Below are 27294 nucleotides of genomic sequence, written 5' to 3' on the forward strand. Positions count from 1 at the left end.
ATCCTTGATTCCCTTACTGAATACAAATCTCTCTATTGAAAGCAAATAATGGTGGTGATCACCGTAGGTCAGGCAGCATCTATGAAGAGATGATGTGGAGGTACCAGCGTTGGTCTGGAGTTACCAAGGTCAGAAGACACCAGTCGGAAAGGGGCCAGAACATTACAATGAAGGCTGGACCATTCAGGGTGATGTCAGGCAGTGCTTCCAATCACAAAGAGGGTGGAACTATGAAAGGATTATAGAGCAAAGGCAGATACTTGGAATAAAGAAACATCCAGATCAGCCAGGGTGTCGCTGACTAGTGGGAGAGACTCAAAGGGCAGAATGGCCTCCTGTTGTCGTGACCCACAATGCAGATATTTGCTGACAATCCAATGGAACCTGTTTTTAAATCGATCTAACAGACACCATTTTCAGTTCAGTTGTATTTCTGTATGAATTTTATTACATCAAGGTTATAGGATACATTATAAATGTAGCTGACAGTGCTGTACTTACTAAGAGGTGATCTCTCTCACTATTTTATTAACAGAAGGAAGACACAGAGAAAATAGTGCCATAGAGTTACACAGCACAGAAACCGATCCAATGGTCCAAATAGGGCTGACAAAGAACAGGACAGGAACAGGCCCTTCGGCCCTCCAAGCCTGCGCCGAACCAGATCCTCTATCTAAACCTGTCGCTTATTTTCTAAGGATCTGTATCCCTCTGCTCCTGCTCATTCATGTATCTGTCTAGATCCATCTTAAATGACGCTATCATTCCTGCCTCTACCACCTCCACTGGCAACACATTCCAGGCACCCACCACCCTCTGTGTGAAGAACTTTCCACGCATATCTCCCCACAACTTTTCCCCTCTCACCTTGAACTCGTGACCCCTAGTAATTGAGTCCCCCACTCTGGGGAAAAGTTTCTTGCTATCCACCCTGTCTACACCCTTCATGTTTTTTGTAAACCTCAATCAGATCCCCCCCACTCCCCCCCCCCCCCAACCTCCTCCTTTCCAATGAAAATAATTCTTATCTACTCAACCTCTCCTCATAGCTAGCACCCTCCATACCAGGCAACATCCTGGTGAACCTTTGTACTCTCTCCAAAGCATCCACATCCTTTTGGTAATGTGGCGACTAGAACTGTACACAGTATTGCAAATGTGGCCGAACCAAAGTCTTATACAATTGTAACATGACCTGCCAACTCTTGTACTCAATACCCCGTCTGATGAAGGAAAGCATGCCGTATGCCTTCTTGACCACTCTACTGACCTGCGTTGCCACCTTCAGGGAACAATGGACCTGAACACCCAGATCTCTCTGTACATAAACTTTCCCCAGGACTTTTGCATTTATTGTATAGTTCACTCTGGAATTGCATCACCTCACATTTGTCCGGATTGAACTCCATCTGCCATTTCACTGCCTAACACTCTAATCTATCTATATTCTGCTGTATTCTCTGACAGTCCCCTTCACTATCTGCTACTCCACCAACCTTAGTGTCATCTGCAAACTTGCTAATGAGGCAACCATTCCCTTCCTCCAGATCATTTATGTATATCACAAACAACAGTGGTCCCAGCACGGATCCCTGTGAGACATCACTGGTCAGAGATCGCCATTTTGAGAGCAAACTCCTGATTTAACCTATTCTTCACAAACACCTGTAATCTCCTGAATGTTTTCCATCTGAATGTTTTCTGAATGTGGCCAAGTGATTTCAATCTGAAAGTAAGGCTCTCCAAAGATTTCAGCATTAAATCAGGAGTGGAGAGGTGGAGGTGGCAATTGAATTTAAATTCCGGAGTGCCACAGTGTTGAAGGGTCAGTATTAAGGGAGTGCCGCATTTTGGAAGGTCAGAGTTGAGGGAGTGCCACACTGTCAGAAGGTCAGTACTGAGTGAGCGCCACTCTGTCGGAGAGTCAGTACTGAGTGAGCGCCACTCTGTCGGAGAGTCAGTACTGAGTGAGCGCCACTCTGTCGGAGAGTCAGTACTGAATGAGCACCAGACTCTCGGAGGGTTAGTGCTGAGGGAGTGCCGCACTGTTGGAGGGTCAGTGCGGAGGGAACACCACATTGTTGGAGAGTCAGTACCAAGGGAGCATCACACTGTCGGAGAGTCAGGATTGAAGGAGTGCCACACCGTTGGAGGTGCTTTTCTTGAGGTAAGAGAGTATACCAAGTCCCTCTGCACTTCTGAGGTGAATGTATAAGATGCTGTGGAACATTTTGAATTTGGCATGGGAGTTGTGCCCTGGATCCCCCAATCAATGTTACAAAATGATTCTTGTATCATTATTACATTGCTTTTTGTGGGTGCTTGCTGTAAAATGTGCTCTAGGATTCATGAGTAATTGATAGAAATACAAGTTTTCCATCATTCCCTGTGTAAAAGGTGATGTTATACACAAGGCCTCAATACTTATCCCAATTCTAACACTTCCCCAAAGATACACTGTACTAGCTTTTCGTATCCCCGCCCCTTGATTTTATTTCCCTTTAATCTGTAGTCTGTCGGTCACTGGCTTATCTGAGTAACTGGTTTATTCTAGTTTAGTCTTCTCTCCCAATTCTCTGAACAGTTCTGATCTCCTCTGGTAACACTCTGTTTCTTTCCAAGAGCTGTGAAGAGATCCCTCGCTTCCTGCTGTCATTTCCCATTCACTGGCCACCCTGCAGCATGTTCCAGTCTCCAACTGGTGAGTTTTCAAAAGGATCAGACTTCACATTGGGGTTGATCCAGGTAAAGGGAGCTTCATTAACATCTGCCTGAGTTAGCACAATGACTGCATTTCAAAGTATATCATTTGCTGTGAAGCTCTTTGCAATGTCCAATGGCTATTGTTAGAAGAAATGAGAGGAGCAGAGTGAGGTCATTCAGTTGCTGAGCCTGTTCTGCCATTCAGTAGGAGCCTGGCTAATTTTCCACTTAAAAAGCACTTCCCTGCACAATTCTAGATGTTTTTAATATGTAGAAATCTATTGATCTCAGTCTGGAACGTACTCGATGACTGGCCCTCCACAGTACTCTACAGCAAAGACTGTCACCAATTCACCACCTTCAGAATGATCAATCCAGAATGACCAGCCACTATGTTCCCCAAGTTCCCCACTTTCATTCACTAAGCTTTCGTATATGACCTTCTCAAAAGTTTCTGGAAAAGTGCTATAGAAATAACAACTTTTCTTCCTTTAAACATCAGGCCTGAATATCATCCAGACTCAAAACCAAGGCTGTGACATTTAAAATTAAAGTTTTTCATTTGGCCCAGATTCACACCTTCAACCCCAACAAACAGAACCCAACAGAGAACCTTTGAATGCAGGAAGACTCATTGGGCAAAAACCCTTTGGTTTTTTTGCATTTGGTCATTTTTATCCTTCGATGTATCAATAAAAGTGAAATACAGTCATTAATTCACACACAATGCAATTTAAGTACCTTTCTCTGATGAAAAGAATGTGATCTGATATAAACAACATCTGTTATGAATTTAGACAGTTATTGTGGTGCCCCTACCACAGGCCATAGCTGCTGTGACCCTGCATGATATACTGAGCTCACTGAGCACTCACAGGTCATGGACCACAATGTTTTTAATGTTTTTTGGGAGGGCGGGGCAAAACTTATTTTTCTGTTCATGAAGATTTGAGGTTCTCGCTGTAAACAAACAGTTCACTTTGTATCTCCACGTGCCACACTGATGCCTCTCCTGTAAAAAGATTCTTCCTTGTGACTTCAATTTATCTCAAGTCTGTTCGAGCAAGAAACAACGTTGACGCAACAATGCACTGCAGCCACTACAGCAGCCTCAGAGTGACAACCCCTTACTGCACTGATTCATTCTGTGTTTTAGGCTAAAAACAACAACAAAAATTTGCATTTATATAGTAACTTGAACAATGCTTTCCAATCAATGAGCTACTTCCAAAGTGTAGGTCATATTGAAACACATAGTTTCCTGAACGGACATGACAGGAAGGAATTGGAAAGGATGTTTCCCTGGTAAGAGAAACTAGAACTGGGGACACAGTTTAAATCTAAGGGCTTTCCTGATTAAATCGGAGATGAGGAGATCATCGCTTTTCTCAGCAGGTCATGAATTTTTGGGACTGTTTCTTGTCAGAGGGGGGTCATTGGTTCTTGTGGGTGAGCAAGGATATGGAGATGATGTTAAAACCAGGTGGAGCTGGTTGAAGGGTCTGGACAGTGACTCCTGATTCTAAAACCTTTCCAAGTATGTGTGTGAGATTCAGGCGTTAACAAACGATCATGTTGCTGTGGATCTGAAGTCACATGTAGGTCAGACTGGGTAAGGACAGCAGATTTCCCTCCTTAAGGGGTATTAGTGAACTGAATGGGTTGTTATTATAAGTTTGTGGTCATGGTCACCGATACTGAGAGGTTTAGATGAAAATAAATCATGGAACAAGGTTTGATTAAACAGGGCAGATTCCTGTCATTCACTTTACAAAATTTGAGCTAAATAACATGAAACCAATTTAACAGACGCTACTGCCGTCTTATCTCTGGGGGAATCACACTGCATTGGAAATAACCTATCAGTGTATTCTGTTTGTTCAGAATGTACATTTCTTGTTTGTGTCAATATCTGCATTTAGAAATTAATTATCAAACATTTACTTGGTGGCATTGTTAAAAACAAGAAGTAAATCGAAGGGCTTTCTGCAGCTGAAATTGCAGCTTTTGGAAAGATGTCGTAGTGGTGGGTGGGCTGGAAATTCACATCGACACCGTCTGGTGAATGACAGTTTCATCCAAACAGCTGGACAGAATGTGAGAAATGAGTTATCAAAAGAGAACTTAAACTCCTCATTGATTTATAATTCTAGATTTATTAATTGAATTTAAATTCCACCAGTCGCTGAGATGGGATTTGAATCTGCAGTAGCATTAGCCTGGATCTCTGAATTACTAAATTCAGTGACATTATCACTTTACCACTATCTCTACTGTAATATAGGAGATGCAGTTGCCAATTTGTACACAGCAAGCTCCCGTAAACAGCAGCATGATAATGGCCACATAACGTGAATGTTCCCAAATACAAATATAATCACCATGATCCAGCTGGCTCCGGTACGTTTATACCCTGACATCACACCAGCCCAGAATAAGTAACTGGTGTTTTTATTGTCAGAGATATAGTTTGTTACCTCTGTTTATCTAAGTGGGTTGAACTGCCATGAAATTTGACAAACTAACTTTATTCCAAATCAAAGCTTCTTTGACATGTTCTGATTTCACTGCGCCCATTTAAAAAAAAAACAAATCCTAAACTGAAGCCATCTTCTGGCTATTATTAGGTCATCATTTTAGGTTAAGGGGCAGCAGATTTAAAACTGAGATGAGGAGAAGTGATTTCTTTCAAAGGGTCATGAATCTGTGGAGTTCACTCCCCCAGAATGTGGTGGATGCTGGGACATTGAGTAAATTTGGAAGAGATGGACAGACAAATGTTTAATTAGTAATAGGTTGAAGGGATATTGGGAACAGGCAGGAAAGTGGAGTTGAGGCTGAGATAAATTCAGCCAGAATCGTATGAAATAGGAGCAGGCTTGAGGGGCTGAATGGCCGCCTCCTGCCCCTAGTTCCTATGTACAGGCAGGTCAGAGAAGGCCAAAATCTCACACCTGCACTTTTTAAAGAGAACTATGGGGGGAGAAAAACATCTATTGAGAACTCAACTCTAGTGAGACAGTCCCTGGTTCCAATGAAAAGAATGCATTTGTCAGACAATGTCACACTGCAATTCTCTATCTACTGGTGTGTGTTGTCCTTAAACACAGCCTAATTGAATATTAATATCAAAAAGGTTCTAATGATACTTGTTGTCCTAAATTTATTGGCTATCCGTGAGGTTTGGAGGGGATCTTCCAGGGGGTTGGTGTTCTTATGTATCTATCTGGTTGGTAGAGGTTGCAGACTTGAAGGGTTTGACTTGATTTGATTTCTTATTGTCACATGTACCGAGTTACAGTGAAAAGTTTTGTTTCGTGTGCTATCCAGAAGTACACCAGGGTAATAGAACAGAATGCAGAATATAGTGTTACAGTTACAGAGACGGTGCAGAGAAAGAGCAACTCTTCATGGTTTGTGTAAAGATTTGTAGCCTGGGTGTCAGTTGCCATGGTTGTAGTATGTTTGCTGAGCTAGGAAGTTGATTTGTAGATGTTTTGTCCTCTGTCTGGGTGACATCTTCAGTGCTTTAGAGTCTCCTGTGAAACGCTGCTGTACTGTATCTTCTGGAATTTATTTGGTTCTATTTCTGCTGCTTCCGGCTGCCAACTCTAATATATGGGAGGTCCATTCACAAGAATGTAAGAACTAGGAGCAGGAGTAGGCCGTCTGGCCCTTCAAGCCTGCTCCACCATTCAATAAGATCTGGCTGATTTTTTTTTGTGGCCTCAGCTCCACTTACCCGTGCTCTCACTGTATCCCTTAGTTCCTTTGCTGTTCAAAAAAAATTATCTATCTTAGTTTTAAAAACATTCAGTGAGGAAGCCTCCACTATTTCACGGGGCAGGGAATTCCGTAGTTGAAGAAGTTCCTTCTCGATTCGGTCCTAAACCTGCCCTCTTGTCCTAGTTTCACCCACCAGCGGAAACATTTTCTCTACTTCTATCCTATCTATTCCCTTCATAATTTTATATATTTCTATAAGATCTACCCACATTCTTTCAAATTCAGTGTCTCCTCATAAACCAACCCCTCAACTCTGGAATCAACCTCATGAACCTCCTCTCCAGTGCCAGTACATCCTTTCTCAAGTAAAGAGACCAAAACTGCATGCAGTACTCCAGGTCTGGCCTCACCAGCACCCTACAGCTGTAACATAACCTCCCTGGTTTTAAACTCAATCCCTTTAGCAATGAAGGACAAAATACCATTTACCTTCCTAATTACCTGTTGCACCTGCAGACCAACTTTCTATGATTCATGCACAAGGACATTTTAACATTTGAATAATAGTCCATTATACTGTTATTCCTACCAAAATAGATGACTTCGCATTTATTAACATTGTACTCCTTCTGCCAGACCTTTGTCCACTCACCTAAACTATCTATGTCCCTATGTAACGTTTCACAGTTTGCTCTGCCACTCATCTTAGTGTCATCTACAAACTTTGATGCACTACACCTGATCCCCAACTCCAAATCATCTATATAAATTGTGAATAACTGCAGTCCCAACACTGACCCCTGAGGGACACCACTAGTCACTGATCGCCAATTAGAATAGCACTCATTTATCCTCACTCTTTTCTCCCTGTTAGTTAACTATCCTCTATCCATGCTAGTACTTTACCCATAATCCAGTGCATCTTTATCTTATGCTGCAGCCTTTTGTGTGGCACCTTGTTGAATGCCTTTTGGAAATCCAGATGTACCACATCTACTGGGTCCCCATTGTCCACTGTGCTTATAATGTCTTCATAAAATTCCAGTAGATAAATGTGGTGACAGTGGAGAAGAAGCTGATTTATATCTGTTGGTAAGTGTTTTCCAACTTTTGTACCTTCTGCCCGATGAAAGAGGATGAAGGAGAGTAAGATGCTGTCAAAAGAGCCTCCATGTTACTGAGTGAAACAGTAATAGAAGCTGACTGTACAAAAATGGCTTCTTACTGGAGACTGGCTGAGCTCCAAACACGCACTTCTGTTGTTCTAATGCACTGAGGACCATACTTCCCTCATGCACGATGAGGATGGGTCTGATTTGATAGGATGTCTGTTTGTTTGACAGAACTGAAAAGTAAAAAGTATCGCAGAAACCAGAAGTTAGAAATGACCACACTTTTATAACTTAAAAGAATATACACAGAGCAAGTGAAATACTGAACCTACGCTATACTCAACTACAATAAATATAGAACCAATCAATGAGGAGTTTAAGTTCTCTTTTGATAACTCATTTCTCACATTCTGTCCAGCTGTTTGGATGAAACTGTCATTCACCAGACGGTGTCGATGTGAATTTCCAGTCCACCCACCACTACGACATCTTTCCAAAAGCTGCAATTTCAGCTGCGGAAAGCCCTTCGATTTACTTCTTGTTTTTAACAATGCTACCAAGTAAACGTATCTAAATACAGATATTGACACAAACAAGAAATATACATTCTGAACATTCAGAATACACTGATAGGTTATTTCCAACCCAGTGGGACTCCCCCAGAGATAAGACGGCAGGAGCGTCTGTTAAATTGGTTTTACACAATTTAGCTTAAATTTTGTGAAGTGAATGACAGGAATCTGCCCTAATTTGTCAAATTTTTTTCATTGAAAAACTGGCCTATTATAGAATTGTGTGACTTGAAGGAAATGGACAGAAAATAGGAGAGAAAGCTGATAATTTTTAAATAAGACAAAATATGTTGCATGAAAACAATAATTTATATTCACATAATACCTTTCAAGTAATAAAACATTCCAAAGCACATCACAGAGATACCATAAAACAAAAATATGACCCTAATCTACATGAGCTACTGGATCACTGCTATTAGACCAGGTCCTCAATAGTTTGGTGGTAGATGTAAGTTTTTTGGAGCAATGAGAGGGAGAGATGAGTCTGAGGTGGCTGCAGACACATCCCCCCAATGATGCACAAGCTGTAGAGTGAAAAATAACCAGTACATCTGCAAGCTGTCAATCATCTGTTTGTGGATGTCACTTTACTTTTGGCACAAATGCAATATGGCAGTATTCAATACTCACACCAGAGGGCAGCTGACCTTCAAGAAGGTCAATAGCCACTGTCTGGTTGACGGTAAATAATATGATGGTGGGGGGGGTGAGGGGCTGGGGTGCAATCTCACAGACCTGCCGGCCCCTTCACCCTGGTTGAAGGTCTGTTTCAGTCTTCCCACTCAAGATAGTTACACTCACGTCATCATGGAGCAGAATTTTGATGGAGTTTCTTGGACATCCAAATCAGGATGGGGTGCCCCCTTGAGGTGAGGGAGTGTTTGCTCCAATGATCCATTCACTAATGGCACCAGGGCTTCCTTGCCTTTGGTTTGGCCACCCACAGCCAAGGTACAGGGAGGAACCAGAGAAAGTATAAGTCTTCAACAGCAGACGAAGTGAAGGAAGACTGTGTCTCACAAGTTGTGATGGTTACAATGGTTCAACATGTCACCCAAAATCTGACCACCAACCTGTTATCATTGTGTGGGCGATGATAGGATCCCAAGATCCCATGTTTTTTCATTCACTCATGGGACATGGGCATCGTTAGCTTGACCAACATTTATTGCCCCATCCCCAGTTGCCCCTTGAGAAGGTGGGGGTGAGCTGCCTTCTTGAACCGCTGCAGTCCACGTGCTGTGGATTGACCTAGAATGCCTCTAGGGAGAGAACGCCAGGATTTTTTACCCAGTGACAATGAAGGAACAGTGTTTCCAGTTCAGGATGGGGAGTGGCTTGGAGGGGAACTTTCAGGTGGTGTTTCCATGTATCTGCTGCTTTTGTCCTTTAAGGTAGAAGAAGAGATGGGTTTGGAAGGTGCTGTCTGAGGATCTTTGGTGAATTTCTGCAGTGCATCTTGTAGATGGTACACACTGCTGCTACTGAGTGTTAGCGGTGGAGGAAGTGGATGCTTGTGATGTTTTGCCAATCAAGCAGATGGTGTCGAGCTTCTTGAGTGTTGTTGGAGCTGCACCCATCCAGGCAAGTGGGGAGTATTCCATCACATTCCTGACTTGTGTCTTGTAGATGGTGGACAGGCTTTGGAGAGTCAGGAGGTGAGTTACTTGCTGCAGTATTCCTAGCCTCTTACCTGCTCTTGTAGCTGCTGTGTTTATGTGGCAAGTCCAGCTGGTCAATGGTAACCTCAAGGATGTCAATAGTGGAAGATTCAGTGATAGAAACACCATTAAATGTCAGGGGGCAGTGGTTAGATGGTCTCTTATTGGTGATGGTTATTACATGGCATTTGTGTGGCACAAATGTTAAACAAAATTGTCTGGAGGCTTCTACCTGGGTCTATTTGCCAGGTTCTGTGGTGATAGAGAATTGGCCTGGGGTACAGAGGCTTTGTCCATTCTAAGTTTGATTATTTTATCAATGACCTCCCCTGTCCCTTGTACCAGCTGCTCCCAGGTGAGGTTCCTCAGTTTATGATGGCTTTTGGATTAGATTACTTACAGTGTGGAAACAGGCCCTTCGGCCCAACAAGTCCACACCGACCTGCCGAAGCGCAACCCACCAAGACCCATTCCCCTACATTTACCCCTTCACCTAACACTATGGGTAATTCAGCATTGCCAATTCACCTAACCTGCACATTTTTGGACTGTGGGAGGAAACCAGAGCACCTGGAGGAAACCTACACAGACACGGGGAGAATGTGCAAACTCCACACAGTCAGTTGCCTGAGGCAGGAATTGAACCCGGGTCTCTGGCGCTGTGAGGCAGCAGTGCTAACCACTGTGCCACTGCCACCGTGCTGCCCACCACTTCTACTGCCTTCCGAAGATACACAAAGCCAACACACCAGGATGTCCCAACATATCAGGTAATAGAACTCTGGGTGATAGTGTTTCCAATTAAACTTGCCGGACTACAACCTGGTGTCGTGTGGCTTTTAATTCTGTGGTAGTGAATGCCACAAGGTCGCCATTCTCTGAGTGAAGAAATTTCCTATCTCTGCTCTAAATGGTTAACCCTAAATCCATAGACTGTGACCCCTGGTTCCAGACTTCCCCCGGCTTCTGATGAAATACCCCAAATTTCCAAGGCCCTGTGTGAGGAGGGCTTTATCCATCATCCCTTCAGTTGGTCCCAACAAGTTTAACTAACCGGATCCACTCCCTTCTAGATTCCATTCTCCCAGACCCAAATGAAATCATGTTTTGAAAGAAGCCAAGTTAACCAGACTTTGTTGAGTTAACAATGTGAGTTTGTTAATACTAAACATGTGAAACCAATGCAATACACATACAGATTGGAAACAAGTGATAAGTCAAAACATAAAAGTGAATAGGTGTACAGATCAGTCTCTGGTTCTTTTGTGGAGTAGATGCTGGAGCATTAATAGTCAAGCAGTTGATTTTGAGACTCTTGGCTTTGCAGCTGAGGTGAAAGTCTTTTGTGCCATATTATTTTGACTGGGTTGCTGACTGGCTTCCAACTCTCAACGTGAGAAATCCTTTGCCTGCAATCCACGAGTGACACCAGTGGTTCTTTGGCTGTGACTTTCACAGCACACCAGCACTCAAATTGAGAGACATGAGTATCTCAGCTCACTACCATAACCAGGGATTAAAACTCACCTTTAACCCTTGCCCAGTATATTCTTGAAAGAGAAAAACACAAACGTGTCTTATACTCAGCCTGCTGTCTTTTGTCATGTCATATATGTTCAGTCTGAGATCCTCTCAGGGAGATTACAGATCAGCATATAATGCATGTCTCCCTTTGAAACCTCCTTGAGACCCTCAGGAATGATATTCCAGGTCCCTCTCCCAATTTATATCTAGTCATCTTTTAGCTGTGTCTCCCTTTTTTAAAAAAAAATGCATGTCACTATTAAAAGTTAAGGATGTTCATAGGTGAATCTAGGGTTATGATCTTGGTCATGACGCTTATCATAAATATCTTCCATATTTTCATTGATTCTTCTAATGCCTAATGTGCCATGTCAGTATAATAAATAAATCCATCACCATGGTCCCAGAGGACCAAAGGCCGCTATGAGAGACACCTGGTAGTGGTTTAACTTGAGGGTTAGCACGTCTCAGGGAAAGACTGAGAAGGAGAGGGCTCCATAGTGACCTCAGACAGTGCAGGAATGCTCTGTTTGTACAAAACTGTTAACATGGAGGCTGAAAAATCACTTAAATATTTCTGCAATTTTCTGTCATCATGTGAGTTGTTCACAAGCTCCATTTTAGGCAGAACCTGATTCTTCAGTTTGTTATGAATCTGAATTTTGTAATTTCTCTTTGTTTTTTTTTCACTTTAACTTTATCTTAATCTTTTCATCCATCCTTTTCCACCCTGGTTTTTATTGTCTGCCAACTTTCCACATGCCTTTTACATTTAGGGTGACATGGTGGCTCAGTGGTAAGCACTGCTGCCTCCCAGGATTGCAAGTTCGATTCTACCCTCTGGCGACTGTGTAGAGTTTGCATATTCTCCCCGTGTCTGTGTGGGTTTCCTTCGGATGCTCTGGTTTCCTCCCACAATCCAAAGCTGTGCAAGTTGGGTGGATCAGCTGTGGGAAATTGCCCATAGTGTCTGGAAATGCAGGGTTACAGAGATGGGTTACGAGGGTGGAACCATCTTTAAAGGGTCAGTGTGGACTTGAGGGGCCAAATGGCCTGCTTCCACACTGTAGGCATTCCATAATTAGTTTCAAATTTGTCCTTAATATCTTATTTATTCAAGCTGTAATATATTACTCTGGGACTAATGCATCACTGTTTTAAACTATTCCTATTTCTGTTTGATTTCTTTGTCAGTTTTCTCCCCAGTTTATTTTCCTGAAGCCCATTCTCACCCACTTGAAACCAGCCCCCCTCCCTGCCCTAATTTGTATTGTTTCAATCTTTGTCCTCCTCAATAATTTCATTAACTTTATTATATGGTTGCTGTTACCTAAATGTTCCCCCACATTTTCCGTAAGTTTTTTTTTATATCCAGAGCACAGAGTCCTATAAGACTCCATGTCATACAACCGTTTCCCTAATACTTGTCACCAGTTTAACATTTCTTATGGTTATTATTTTATCACCTTTACAAATTCATTAACATATTACTTTTCTGTACCTGCTGTTAGCCAGTGGTCATTAACATCTCCCTTATTGTTATGTTTAATCCTCTATCCATTGACAGCAGTTCAGAGGAGATGTACTGGACTAATATCTGCAATATTTTAGCAGAAAAGGTAGGACTGGCTCAGCTCAGATCTGCTGGACTGTAGAAGAGTAAGAGGAACTTGACGGAAATATCTAAGGTCCTTTGTCTTTTCCCAAGGGTGAGGGAATGCAATGTTTTTAAGGTGAGAGGAGAAAGATTTAAAAGGGACCTGAGGGGTAACTTTTTCACACAGAGGGTGGTACTTGTGTGAAATGCCAGAGGAAATGGTGTGGCGCTGGAAAAGCACAGCCGGTCATCCGAGGAGCAGGAGAGTCAACATTTCAAACAAAAACCCTTCATCAGGAATCCCGATGAAGAGCTTATGCGTGAAACGTCAACTCTCCTTGGATGCTGACTGACTGGCTGTACTTTCCCAGTGCCATACTTTTTGACTCTGACCTCCAGCATCTGCAGTCCCTATTTTCTCCTGCCAGAGGAAGTGGTGAATGCAGGTAATTACAAAATTTAAAAGACATCTGGACAGGTACTTGAATAAAAAAGGTTTAGATGGACATGGGCCAAACACAGGCAAGTGGGACTAGACTTGGGGAGTCTGGTCAGCAAGGGCAAGATGGACCGAAGGGACTGTTCCATGCTGTATGACTCTGACTCTGTCCTCTGAGGGCTTGACCAGGTGGATGTGGAAAGGATGTTTCCTGTTATAGGGGGAAAGTTTAAAGGAAACATGATTTTTTTTTACAGCAAGGGTATTAGATGCCCAGGACATGCTGCCGGGGAGGTGATAGAAGCAGAGACAGTAGAAGCATTTAAGAGACATTTAGACAGACACATAAACAGGCAGGGAATAGAGGGGTACGGGCCATGCATAAGCACATGGCATTAGTTTAGACTGACATCATGTTCAGCACAGACATGGTGGGCCGAAGTGCCTTTTCCGGTACTGTACTGATCTATGTTCTAGAAGCAGATAGATTGTTTCTTGGTAAGGAAGAAGGTGAAAGGTTATTGATGGTAGGTGGGTTAAAATTAGGATAAAGTCGTGTCAATCAAATCAGCCGTGATCTTATTAAATGGCAGAGCAGTCTTGATGGGTTGAATGCTCTCCAGCTGTTAATTGTATACCTTAAAGACCAGAAGAAACAGAAACTGGTGTAGGCCATTTGGCCTCTCACTCCTGCTGTGCCATACACTAAGATCGTGACTGATCCAACATGCCTCAGGTCCATTTTCCTGTCCATTCCCTGTAAATCTCAATTCCCTGCCTGAACAACAATCTATCTCAGCCTTAAATATCCACAAGGACTCTCCCCACACCCCCCACAGCTAATTCCAATGACTCTCAGCTCTGAGAGTGGTGCACATGCCGCTTTATTTCTCAGTTTGTGACCCCCCTCCCCCCACCTATTCTTCCTGTTACTCCCCTTCCCATCCCCCCATCCCCCCATCCCCCATCCCCCCTCCCCCATCGCCCATCGCCCATCGCCCATCCCCATGGAAGCTGTGAAGAGGGGCACATGAATTGTTTCGGATCAGAGACATTCCTGTAGATTCTCTTTCTCTTTTCTTGATGGAAATTACAGAGACACCACACCCCCAGGGGATTACAGACACCATCCCGGGATTGCAGACCCCCCCCAGGGGATTACAAACCCCCCCCCCCCCCTCAGGCATTACAGACATCCTCCTCCTCCTCGGACATTACAGAGCCCTTCCCCCAGGGAGTAAAGACTCATCCCCACCCCCGAAGATTACAGACCCGCCCCCCCCCACCCCGGATCACAGACCTGACCCCCCCCGCCCCCCGGATCACAGACACGACCCCCCCCCCCCGATCACAGACCCCTTCTCCCCCCCCCCCCAGTACAGACCCCCCCCCAGTACAGACCCCCCCCAGTACAGACCCCCCCCCAGTACAGACCCGACCCCCCCCCCAGTACAGACCCGACCCCCCCCCCCAGTACAGACTCGACCCCCCCCCCCCGGATTAGACTCCTCCCCCCCCCCCGGATTAGACTCCTCCCCCCCCCCCGGATTAGACTCCTCCCCCCCCGGATTAGACTCCTCCCCCCCCCCGGATTAGACTCCTCCCCCCCCCCGGATTAGACTCCTCCCCCCCCCCGGATTAGACTCCTCCCCCCCCCCCCGGATTAGACTCCTCCCCCCCCCCCCGGATTAGACTCCTCCCCCCCCCCCCCGGATTAGACTCCTCCTCCCCCCCCCCGGATTAGACTCCTCCCCCCCCCCCGGATTAGACTCCTCCCCCCCCCCCCCCCCGGATTAGACTCCTCTCCCCCCCCCCCCCCCCCGGATTAGACTCCTCTTCCCCCCCCCCCCCGGATTAGACTCCTCTCCCCCCCCCCCCCCAGATTAGACTCCTCCCCCCCCCAGATTAGACTCCTCCCCCCCCCGGATTAGACTCCTCCCCCCCGGATTAGACTCCTCCCCCCCCGGATTAGACTCCTCCCCCCCCCGGATTAGACTCCTCCCCCCGGGGTTGTCCGGGGGGGGGGTTATTTCACATTAAATGACGACGGTTGCATGAAGTTTCCAATCGGAAACTCTGAGCGCCTCAGGACCAGGAGGCCGCGCTCCGGGGACGGGGTCCCGCCCCCTCCCGCGCCGCTGGCTCCCCAGGCCCCGCCCCCTCCGCCCAATCCCATCCGCCGCACAGGCCCCGCCCCCTCCGCGTTGTTTGCTCCACCAGGCCCCTCCGCCCAATCCCATCCGCCGCACAGGCCCCGCCTCTACCTTCCCACAACCCTCACGGGCCCGGCCCCGCCCACATCCTCTGGCCCACCCCCTTGGTCCCGGCCCACCCTGGGGGCGGGGCTTGTCGCTGTTTTTTGGCGGGAGCGGAGCCTGGTGGGCGGGTCCAGTATAAAGAGGGGCCGAGGGGCCGCGCGAGGGTCAGAGCAACCGGCCCCGTATCGAGAGTTGGCGGCATCGAGAGAAGCCGGTGGGTAAGGGGCATACACCCGGGGGAGGGGGGAGAGGGAATGATATTTAACGGGAATCACGGGGTGGGGGTCAGTGTGTTATTTTTTGGGGGGTGAGAGGGGAGGGGGGGTCAGTGTGTTATTTTTGGGGGGGTCAGTGTATTATTTTGGGGGGCTGGGTTAGTGTGTTATTTTGGGGGGGGGGGGGTTAGTGTGTTATTTTGGGGGGGGGGGGGTCAGTGTGTTATTTATGGGGGGGGGGGGGGGGTCAGTGTGTTGTGAACTGGTCCACACAGTCAGTGTAACTTGAATCTCTGGAAATTTGTCCGAGTTTGGTGTGTGTTTCGGGGGATGGGGGTGGGATCTGATCCTGTCCCACTCCCAGGTTTGTGAAGGGCTGTGAGGGTATGAATCCATCCCCCACCCCAAATCCCTTCAGAGGCAGCAGCAAGAAAAGGAAGGGGGAATCACTGGAGTTAGTCACATCTGTCCATCCTGTGCACATCTCAAAAACTTGGCAGAGGCTTCCTGGGATGACAGCGAGATTTCAAGGGAGAGTGAGTCACTGTCACTTGTGGTTTACAACAAAGTGTTAAATAGTAAGAGCATGACACCAGTGGAAACAGAGTGCTGGTGGAGCAGACACAGAAATGACCCTCTCAGCATTCTACAGAGAATCTCTGGACAGTAAGACAGTCAGTGGATTTCTGGTCCAGGATGTGGAGACAGCGAAGATTCAGTAAAGTATGAATCAAGGAAGAATGATTTAGAAAGTGGGACTGTTACTTCACTGGGAAGGATGCGGAGGCAGAATTAACAAAGTTTGAAAGTCTAAAAGTGATTTTGTTGAAGGATCAGTAGGAAGGAAGCCAATCTTGAGGATTTTCACTAAGAAGGGAATTTGGAAAAAATGTTTACACAAATGGAGTAATTGAAATATTTTATCAGTTGAAGCTTTTAAGGCAGAGTGGTTTTTAAAAGGGAAAGTGTTTTTTGGAAAAGGCAGGATAAAGACCAGGGATATATATGCTCAGAGAAGGGGAGGTCCAGTTTGGAAAGTGTGTTGCTAAATGCCTCCATCCTGTAATTTTAATAAATACATGATAAATATATTTCCTTCTCCTCCTTAAAGTCTGTTTTGAGGCTATTGTAGGTTCTATTTCCTTTTCAGTTTTTAAAGCTGCCTGGAACTATGCCAGAGGTCATTTAAGTTGAACAGTTGATTTTATGTTTCTTGGTACATGGCTTTTCTCAAAACTAACAAAATCAACTTTTTCTTTTCAACTGTTCTATTTTGTCCTGATTTTAGAAGATCTAAGCCTGTGTTCTCTACTGTTTTTGAACACTTAATTTGATTAAAACCTGCAATTATCTCAGATTTTCAATCCTTACAGACACAAACAAGAGATTATTTTAGAGGCTTATTTTAATAATGTACAATTTAGGAATAATTAGAATCCAAAGGGTTAATTTGTCCTGTTGACCTATCTATCTATTTATTATATATGTTCAAAACATTAACCTTTGCTTGTCAGAATGCTGCAAATACTTTAGATAAGGGAAGAATTTGGCAATTTCCCTCAGGGTTGGTCAGTGAGAAGCAAGGATTAGTCTCCACTTCTGCTAGACTGAAATAAAAACTGTGCCTTTTTACTAATAAAGGTCATTCAAAGATTTTGAATATCTCTTTTATCTGATTTGGAGACGCCAGTTTTGGACTGGGGTGTACAAAGTTGTGTGATCTTTTATCTGAGATCTCTTTGTGGGTTTTCTTCCTTGTTAAACTCACCTGTCCCAGATGTGCAGGATTGAGTATTGACAACAGAGATATGAGCAAGGGAGAGAGAGAGAGAGATAGACAGGAAAAGACAAAATTTCTGTTGTGTATATCGGACAACGTGGTTAGTGATGAATAGGTCAGTGTGTATGTTCCTCAATCCATCCCTTGGCCATGGGACAGATAGAAATGTCAAACAGTAAAGATCTGGGGAATACTCAGCAAGTGAATGTTTGGGTCCCACCATGTAGCCACTCTCTCTGAGACCTCCCAATTTCTCTCACACAGACAGGTGCACACACACACATGAATGCACACAGACCCACACCATCACAGACAGACACATGCACATACACTCCCACTCTTTCTCTTAGACCTCTCCCTCTCTCAGACAGACACGCACCCACTCTCTCTCACAGACCCACACGGTCTCACACAGACAGGCATACACACATGGACACCTACTCTCTCACACAGACACACACACCCTGTCACTCACACATATGCAGATAGACACACATACACATCCACTCCCTCTCACACACATCCTCACACACGGATAGGCAGACATATACATGCGCACACACACACACACGTAGATACATACATACACACAGTCTGCTTTGTTTTCAGTTGTTCAATTGATGAAAGTCTCGACATGGATGTTGTCTCTGTTTCACATCAGTGTGTGCTCAGCCTGTGCTCACTACTGAAGATTTGCAATTAGAGTTACATAATTTCCTGCAACTTGTACAAAAATACTTGGGTTTTGTAAATCACTGAATTTTCAATATCATTGTGATGTGATATGGAAAGGGGTTTAAATTGATCTGGAAAGTTTTGGGGGCGTCTACAATAGAGAACATGATACCAGTGATGGAACATGACGTCAGTGTTACACGACGCAACACAACAAAGGCAGGGCTTGTAGTCACAAGTAAAAATCCCTCTTTCTAAAAGTTGCCAAGTATTTAAATGAGTGGAAAAACTGAGAATTGATATAAAGTAAGGTTGCACTTGGATGGTGATTAGAAACTCACAGCATATCAAGGGATAGTTTAATCACTGTTGACTGAAGACATTTTGTTAAAGGTAATTGGCATCTCTCAGGGTAATCCTCCTCTGTCCAGCTCCACATGGAGCACCTTCCAGTACAGCTTGAGAATGGCAGAGTTTGAGAATCAGAGAGGCAGCTACAGGTTGTCTCTTCAATGCCTCCCTGAAGTTTGGGGGACTGCACCTGAAAAGGACTCTGACTAACCAGAGCAGTTTGCAATGAGGCATCCCAGGTGAAGGTAACTCTGAACATGTACTCTCTGCTTTATTGGAATGGTTGCAGCATTTCCAGCAGAGAATTTGTCATCTTTCTATTTACAGACTTGAGGGGCTGAACGGTCTCCTTTGTTTTTAGTGATGCGGCCGAGTGTAGAACTGGCCCTGCACAGAAATGGAATGTCCTTTCTTTCCAGCAGGAAGTAGTAGATATTGGAGGATGGGGCACTTTACAGGGACATAGTCACTCAGATTTGTCAGAATACCATGATCATACAGTGCAATCATATCCAGAATGAGGCCATTCAGCCCCTTGAACCTGTTCATTAACAAATAAGGTCATGGCTGTTCTAGTTGTGTTTCAAATCCCAGTTCAATTCCCAATCTCTTTTCTCTGTGTCCAACACTCCCTGTTCCCTGCTGAATAAGAATCTATCCACCTCCATTTAAAAAATATTCTGTGACACTGCCTGCTGCACCTTCTGAGGCACTGTTCCCAAGTGATACAACCCTGAGAGGGAAAAGAAAGTCTCTCATCTCTTTCCTGAAAAGGGTGACTGCAATTTTAAAGCAGCACCCCCTGGTTTTGGACAGACTCCCCAAGAGGAAACCTCCTTCCCACATCCACCTTGTTAGGGCCATTCAGGATCTTTGACATTTCAATCCAGTCTCCCCTCAGTCTTTGAAACTCATCACTTGGGAAACAAGCCCAGTCTGTCTAACCTTTCCTCATCAGACAACCAACTCACTCCAGGGACCAATCCCAGAAACCACCTCTGAACCAGCTCCAGTACATTATGTCCTATCTTAAGGAAGGATGATGCGGTATTCCGGCTACATTACTGAGGGATGTTGTTAGCATGTCATTGCTGTTAGTCTCCAGCCTGAGGAATGTGTACTGTGATGCGGGGCTGAAGGAGCAGCTGACTGGCTCCAGTGTAGCCTGTATATTCATAATTCATATAGCGCTGAGCTATTGCCAGCCTTAGGTTTGGTATTATATGAAGCATCTCACACAGTCTGGAACCACCTGCCTGCTGTTGTACTAAGGAGCAGGAGTTAATGTTCCCTCAGCACAGGGTCCTGCAAAGACCCCAGCATTAGGGTCATTGCCCTGGAGTCATAGAGATGTACATCATGGAAACAGACCCTTCAGTCCAACCCGTCCATGCCGACCAGATATCCCAACCCAATCTAGTTCCACCTGCCAGCACCCGGCCCATATCCCTCCAAATCCTTCCTATTCATATACCCATCCAAATGCCTCTTAAATGTTGCAATTGTACCAGCCTCCACTACATCCTCTGGCAGCTCATTCCATACACGTACCACCCTCTGTGTGAAAAAGTTGCCCCTTAGGACCCTTTTATATCTTTACCCTCTCACCCTAAACCTATGCCCCTTAAGCATCCTGTGACTTCCCGCTATCCATCCCATTGACAGACTTGTACTGTTCTGTGATTGTTTACCTGTAAAGTTTGGGTTAATGTTGTGTTGTTTATCTTGCAGTGTCTTTTCACAATGCCTCAGAGCGGAAGCATCAGCTGTGATTTTCAAATCTTCTCATCACTCCTGGAAGAGGAAGATTTTTATCAGACTTGTGAGGAATTTCTGAAGACAGTGGAGATGTTGCCTGCATCACCCCAATCCCCCCTTCCCAAGATGAATATCTGTGACTCCCTCTCCTCTTTAATCCCTTCCAAGTCAGACCAGTTGGAATTGATGTCAGAATTCCTATTGGATGATGAGACATTCATCAACCAGAGTTTAATTTGTGACCTAGAAGCTTCACTGAAGATGGAGCAAGATTGCATGTGCAGTAATTTACTGGCCAGCACAGAACTGGACAAAGTTGGTGATAAGTTGGACACATTCCCAGCAATGAGCCCCTTGATGTCAGAGATCGAGTCACATTTCTTCCAGGATCTCTGTAGTTCCGATTTTGAGGCAATTAGCCCCTTCCTGGAGAGGCCTCAGCAGAACCAGGACGACCTAAACTCAGATGATGAAAGTTCTTTGTCCACAGGCAGTGTTTTCTCACACTGCACTGACTCAGGTACAGACTTAGTGAGTGAATGGTCTCAGTAATTTTATCTAAGTTCCTAACCGTCAGTCCCATGAGTGGCTTCTGCAGCCAGCCATGGACCATCTGAGATGAAAGGCTTTCCTTGTGAGTAAATGTGGGTGTGAACACAGATTCAGTTTGGTTTCCTGGGTCAATGTGGAGACCTACAACTGACAGCAGTGTCCAGGCAAGTGGTAGGATCCTGTATCTGATTTACTCTCTGCTGTTTTGAATGGGTGGGAACAGGCTTGGATTTGTTGGTGATGTCTTTAGCTGTAAATCGTGCTGGAGAGGGGCAGTCTGGGGCAGAGTGGGTGGTGCTCCACCATTATAACTTGACTTCCCTAGCCCACACTCTGAGTTTGGCTTCCACCTAATGTATCCCTCCTGGGAGTCTCTCCACTGACTGTTTGTTTGAGTGGTCTGGTCAATAAGCAACTTCCATGAGAGTGCAATCCCAGCACGTACCTCATTCCAATCCATGAGGGATATCCATTGGGAAATGGGGAGAGGAGGGAAGGGGGCATGTATTTGAAGAATCATACTCTTTTCTCCCCACAGAATGGTGTCAGCAGTTCAGTGGGTGACAATGTGGCAGAGTCTTGTTCTCAGGAATTTATTGCTGTTGGGGAAATGTCAAAGGAAGGGAATGGGAGGTACTCTCTGCTTTGGCAGCGGGGGGAGTGGTGTAACTGGGAAGGTGAAACCTTTTATCAGGGTGGGGGGTTTGGAGTTGCTGATTAGCAAAGGAAGGAGAGTGTGGACCAGCCGAGCAGCTCCGGCTGTTGTTGGGAGCAACAACCCTTGAGTATCTGGAGCTGGCAGGAGGAAGAGAGAACGGAGGAGGCCATTTGGCCCCTCAAGCCTACTGTACCAATCAGTGAGATCATGGCTTGGTTTCTGTGGTTATCTGAATTCTCCACAACACCACAATTACTGGAAATAAAGAATTTCCATTGGTGGTGGCTAAAAACAGATTAATGAACATGGGCTTCATTCTGAATTATCAAAGGTTCAACATTTCCTCCTTGAGGTTGGAGAGAAATAATCTGTAAGCATGCAAGATGCCCTTCACTATCCTTCCCTAAGTTTGACCAAGATCAGTGGGTGGTTGTTGGGCAGTAAGGGTTGGGAAAGTACGTGTGGAAACTGAGACCAGTGGTGATCTCATTGATTGGTTCAGGGACTGGGTGACCCAGTCCTGTTCTAGCTTCTACTGTATTGGCTGAAGGTTTTTTTTTGTTTTCATTCTCTCTGTCAAAAGCCTGAATATTAAAATTGGCATGTGTTTACAGAGGAAGAGATTGATGTCGTAACCATTGAGAAGCAAAGGTTGGCTGAGAGGAGCGCGCTCAAACAGGAAATGCCGAGACCCGGAACCCGGTCACAGACATTGGCCAGCATCAAGCGGTGCAATCTCGAAATTCAACAGCAGCATAACTATGCAGCACCATCACCCCTGCTCTCCAGGGACCTGCCAGCACCCAAACGAGCTAAAACAGACAACTGTCTGCACACAGCCAAGTACTCCACTCCCAACAGGTCTTCAGCCTTTAGCATCCGGTCCCCAGATGCAGAGGATGAGGAGAGACGGAGAACGCACAATGTCTTGGAGAGACAAAGGAGAAATGAGCTGAAGCATTGTCTGTTGGCTCTTCGAGATGAGGTGCCAGAACTTTCCAAGAATGACAAAGCCTCTAAAGTGGTCATTCTGAGGAAGGCAACAGAGTATGTCATCAAACTGAAGGCAGAGCATCAGAAACTGAGCACCGAGAGAGAGAAACTTCAGAAGAAGCAGCAGCAGCTGAGACGGAAGGTTGACCAGATGCAGAGGATTTCCAAATAGCGTTGGTCAATTCAGGTGGAACTGCCTCATTCTCCAGGAGACTGAGGGAGAGGCAGCATCATTCCGCAAGGTTGCTAAGTGAATGCTTGTGGTTTTTATATCAACAATGAAATGAAGGGGGATAAGGTCGAATGATTGCCTCATGAACAAACACAAACCTGCACACGGTGCTGTGAGAATTCCTTTTATGCAATTTCATATCATATGTTTTTGAAAGTAAGTCTGGTATTTCAATATTCCAATTTGAATGCATAATGTGTCTGAAATTGCTTGGTTGTCTGTATTTGAAGAGGCTGCTTTGGGCACTGATCGTAGCCTTGGGACCATCCTGAAGCTGTTTCAGGCACAGGCCCCTCCTCCTCATTGTCAGCTGCTCACGCTGACAGGCAGGCACTTAATATTCATACAAGTGACCAATAGAAACAGAGCTTGAGTGAGCTGTCTGAGATCCACAGGTCCATCTGTGTTTAGAAGCTCTGCCATTGCTCTGTCCAAATGAGAATACAGCATAGAGACTGGATCTCACCTCAAGGAGGCGTGCAGGGTCTGTAATGATGGATGTGTGTCCTGCTCCCTCCCTGCTCTGTCCGCACTAGCTCAGAGGATCATCTGCAAAACCCTCTCAACTCAGCGACAATGTTCTTTGGCCTCAGCTGCTACCTGTCACAGTGCACACGAGATCACATTTTTGAAAACTAAGTTAAGTTGAATTGTTTCAAAGCCACACAGTGGTTTCTTTTTGGTTTAAACCTCATTTCACTTCAGTTTTAAGTCTTCCAATCAAGAACCTGCTTCTAGAGGATAAGATTCAATGGGATCCATACATATTATAAAATATCTTTATTAGCATTTTTTGTAAGTTTGTGTGTGTGTGTGTATAATGGGCAGGTCATGCCTAACTGTTAAATGTCTTTTGTGCTGAGTTTTGTAAATGTTGGGAAGCCGTTGTATTGGGTCAGTGATGGATGCTGCATCTGACTCTGCTCCTGTTCTCCTTCCCCCCCTTTCCCCCCCCCCCCCCCCCCCCCCCCCGCACTTTCATTTTTTTGTAAAAGTGCCGACTCTGAACAAAGCATGGAACATGTTGGAATGTGGTTCACATTCCTTGTGGGATGTGTGGTTCCCGCTCCTGAAAGTTCAGGTTCTGTGGGAGTGGTTGGGATCGAGAGTCTCTGTGTTAGATCAGCTGGAGCTGGCACTCCCTGTGGTGAGGCAAGGATGAGGTTTCTGTGATCCTGCCTTTATTCCCATCCCCAGCCAGCAGGAGTTGGCACCCAGAGTCAGGTGGCAGCTTTCTGAAAGTCACAATCCCTAGACATTTCAGCCCCTGCTTAACCAGTCGCCATGTGCTTGCAGTTGCAGCCATGACTATATCTCGGATTAAATTCTATCGTTATATTTACTTTTTAATTACATAATGTTTCGCTGCTAATCCTATAATTTATTTTGAGAATGCACTGCCCTGTTATGTAAAATCCTGTTCATTTTGCCTTGTATTATATTTTGATGTAGATTGTTGGTATCCACAATCAGCAAGTTTTGTTTGCCTTTATATTAAGTTATTGCTTTGCATCATTGTCAGTGTTTTTTTTTGTCCAAATCAAATTTCTTTGGATAATGAATGTTCACTGTTTGTTTTGACAAAGCACTTTCTGTCAGCCTTTAGCCATGTTAGCAAAATAAAATTTTAATGATTAAATAAAATTTTAAAACCAAACTTGAGAATGAGACTGTGTTTAATTCCTAGGCGAAAGTGAGGACTGCAGATGCTGGAGGTTAGAGTTGAGTGTGGTGCTGGAAAAGCACAGGGTTTTGGGCAGGTTCCTGACGAACGGCCTTTGCCTGAAACGTAGATTCTTCTGCTCCTCAGATGCTGCCTGACCTGCTGTGCTTTTCCAGCACCACATTCTTGACTGTGCTGCTGTCATTAATTCCTGTCATTCTGTCCTGAAATTTTATCAAGAGTCTGTAACTTGGAGGTTAAAGAGCCTCAAAAGGGAAGGATGTTGATTTTGTACAAGTCCCTTTGGGGGTGCTGTTACAGCCAAAATATTGTTGTAACGATAATGCAGTGCAGCAGCAAGTTTGTGAACAGGCAGCTCCCCTGAACAGTGAGGTAAATGCCCAGGCAGACTGTTAGTGGTAATTCTTACAATACCCATACTGACCTGGTCATTGAGGAGAATAAAAAGACATTTTGCATCCAACAGAGTGCAGACTTGTAAGAGTCTCCGAGATATGCAGCACGCAAACAGACCCTTCGGTCCAACCCGTCCATGCCAACTAGATATCCAAGATAAATCTAGTCCCATTTCCAGCATTTGCCTATATCCCTCTAAACCCTTCCTATTCATATACCTGTCCAGATGCATTTGAAATGTTGTAATTGTACCAGCCTCCACCACTTCCTCTGGCAGCTCATTCCGTACACTCACCACCCTCTGCGTGAAAAATGTACCCCTTAGGTCCCTTTTAAAACTTACCCCTCTCACCGAAACCTATGCCCTTGAGTTTTGTACTCCCCCATCGCTGGGAAAAGACTTTTGTCTATTTGTCCTATTCATGCCCCTCATGATTTTGTAAACCTCTATAAGGTCACCCCTCAGCCTCTGATGCTCCAGGGGAAACAGCTCCAGCCTGTTCAGCCTCTCCCTATAGCTCAAGCCTTCCAACCCTGGCAACATCCTTGTAAATCTTTTCTGAACCCTTTCCAGTTTCACAACGTCCTTTTGATAGGAAGGAGACCAGAATTGCATGCAATATTCCAACAGTGGCCTAACCAATGTCCTGTACAGCTGCAGCATAACCTCCCATCTCTTACACTCCGTCCACTGACCAATAAAGGAAAGCCTATCTAATGCCTTCACTGTTTCCTCTGTGGCTCAGCATATTGGCAGGACATAGATCCATAAGTGGGCTGTGACACCACCAAAATTAATCAGTAGCTGGAATTTCTGGACACACCATTTCCATTAGATCATTGACACTGGCTGATGTCTGGATCGGTGTTCTCCTTTGACTGAAGAAAAGGCAGGGAACAGCTCCTGGCATCAAGTGTTCATCAGTCTGATGTCATCGCCAGGCCTGGGCACCTGAGTGCTGCTGGTCAGTCAGTGTGGTTGCACTGCATTACACATCAATGCCCCTAGGGGTAGTGGTTGCTGCCTTATCAGTTCCACTCCTTAGGTTGCTCTTTTCCTCAGTGTCTTTCCTGAATTATTTGCTGCTTGCACTGGAAGCAGCAAAATCCTCCTATTATCTCACTCTGCCTGTCATTTGTTCTTGGGATGTGGACCACTATTGCTCGTCCCTAGTTGTCCTTGAGAAGGTGGTGGTAAGCTGCCTTCCTGCACCGCTGCAGCCCATGTGCTGTAAATAGACCCACAATGTCCTTGGTGAGGGAGTTCTGGATTTGACCCAGTGACAGTGAAAGAACAGCACCATATTTCCAAGTCAGGATGGTGAGTAATTTGGAGAGGAACTTGCAAGTGGGAGTGTATCTGCTGCCCTTATCCTTCTTGATGGAAGTAGTTGTGGGTTTGGAAGATGCTGAGGATATTTGAGTTTCAGTAGTGCACCTTATAGATATTACACTGCTACTACTTAATGATTTGGACGAAGGAATTAAATGCTATATCTCCAACTTTGCAGATGACACTAAGCTGGGTGGCAGCGTGTCCTGTGAGGAGGATGCTAAGAGGCTGCAGGGTTAACTTGGACAGACTGGCAGAGTGGGCAAATACTTGGTAAATGCAAGATAATGTGGATAAATGTGAGGTTATCCGCTTAGGTCACAAAAACAGGACGGTAGCTTATTATCTGGTGGCAGTTAGGAAAAGATGAGACCTGAGTGTCCTGGTGGAACAGTTGCTGAAGGTTGGCATGCAGAGGGGAATCTCACAGAAACATAAAATCCTGATGGGACTGCTCAGGTTCGACACAGGAAGAATGTTCCTGATGTTGGGGAAGTCCCGAACTAGGAGTCACAGTCTAAGAATAAGGGGTAAACCATTCAGGACTGAGATGATGAAGAATTTCATCACTCAGAGCTGTGAACCTGTGGAATTCCCTCCCTCAGGAAGCTGTTGGGACCAGCTCGTTAGATATGTTCAAGAGGGAGTTAGACGTGGCCTTTGTAGCTGAAGGGATTGAAGGGTATGGGGTAAGGGAGGGGATGGGATACTGAGATTGTATGATCAGCCGTGAGCATGTTGAATGGTGGGGTAGGCTCGAAGGGTCTATCTCTGCACCTATTTTCTGTGTTACTGAGCGTCAGTGATGGAGGGGGTGGATGCTTGTAGATGTGGTGCCAATCAAGCGGGCTGCTTTGTCCTGGATGAGTGTTGTTGGAGCTGCCCCCATCCAGGCAAGTGGGGAGTATTCCATCACACTCCTGACTTGTGCCTTGTAGATGGTGGGCAGACTTTGGGGAGTCAGGAGGTGAGTTACTCAGGATTTGTAGACTTTGAGCAAGATTATGACTTGGTCGGCCCCAGTGGTGTCAATGAAGCATCCTGAAGAGTAATCTTGTAGGAAATATGACTG

At 45.2% G+C, this 27294-nt stretch overlaps 1 protein-coding gene across 2 annotated transcripts; it reads left to right on the plus strand.

Moving 5' to 3' along the window:
- The first annotated feature begins 1031 nt into the window (after positions 1–1031).
- On the plus strand, positions 1032–23760 carry mych (myelocytomatosis oncogene homolog). Of its 2 annotated transcripts, XM_072556099.1 has the most exons (4): positions 1032–2167; positions 2623–2701; positions 20348–20894; positions 22199–23760. In XM_072556099.1, the coding sequence occupies exons 3-4, from the start codon at positions 20360–20362 to the stop codon at positions 22747–22749; spliced, it is 1086 nt and encodes a 361-aa protein (XP_072412200.1). In that variant the 5' UTR covers positions 1032–2167; positions 2623–2701; positions 20348–20359; the 3' UTR covers positions 22750–23760. The 2 variants fall into 2 exon arrangements, with proteins under 2 accessions (XP_072412200.1, XP_072412199.1); XM_072556098.1 differs by lacking the exons at positions 1032–2167; positions 2623–2701 and adding an exon at positions 15701–15809.
- The last annotated feature ends 3534 nt before the right edge of the window (positions 23761–27294 follow it).

Source organism: Chiloscyllium punctatum, chromosome 37, assembly GCF_047496795.1.
Source record: "Chiloscyllium punctatum isolate Juve2018m chromosome 37, sChiPun1.3, whole genome shotgun sequence".
NCBI lineage: Eukaryota > Metazoa > Chordata > Chondrichthyes > Orectolobiformes > Hemiscylliidae > Chiloscyllium > Chiloscyllium punctatum.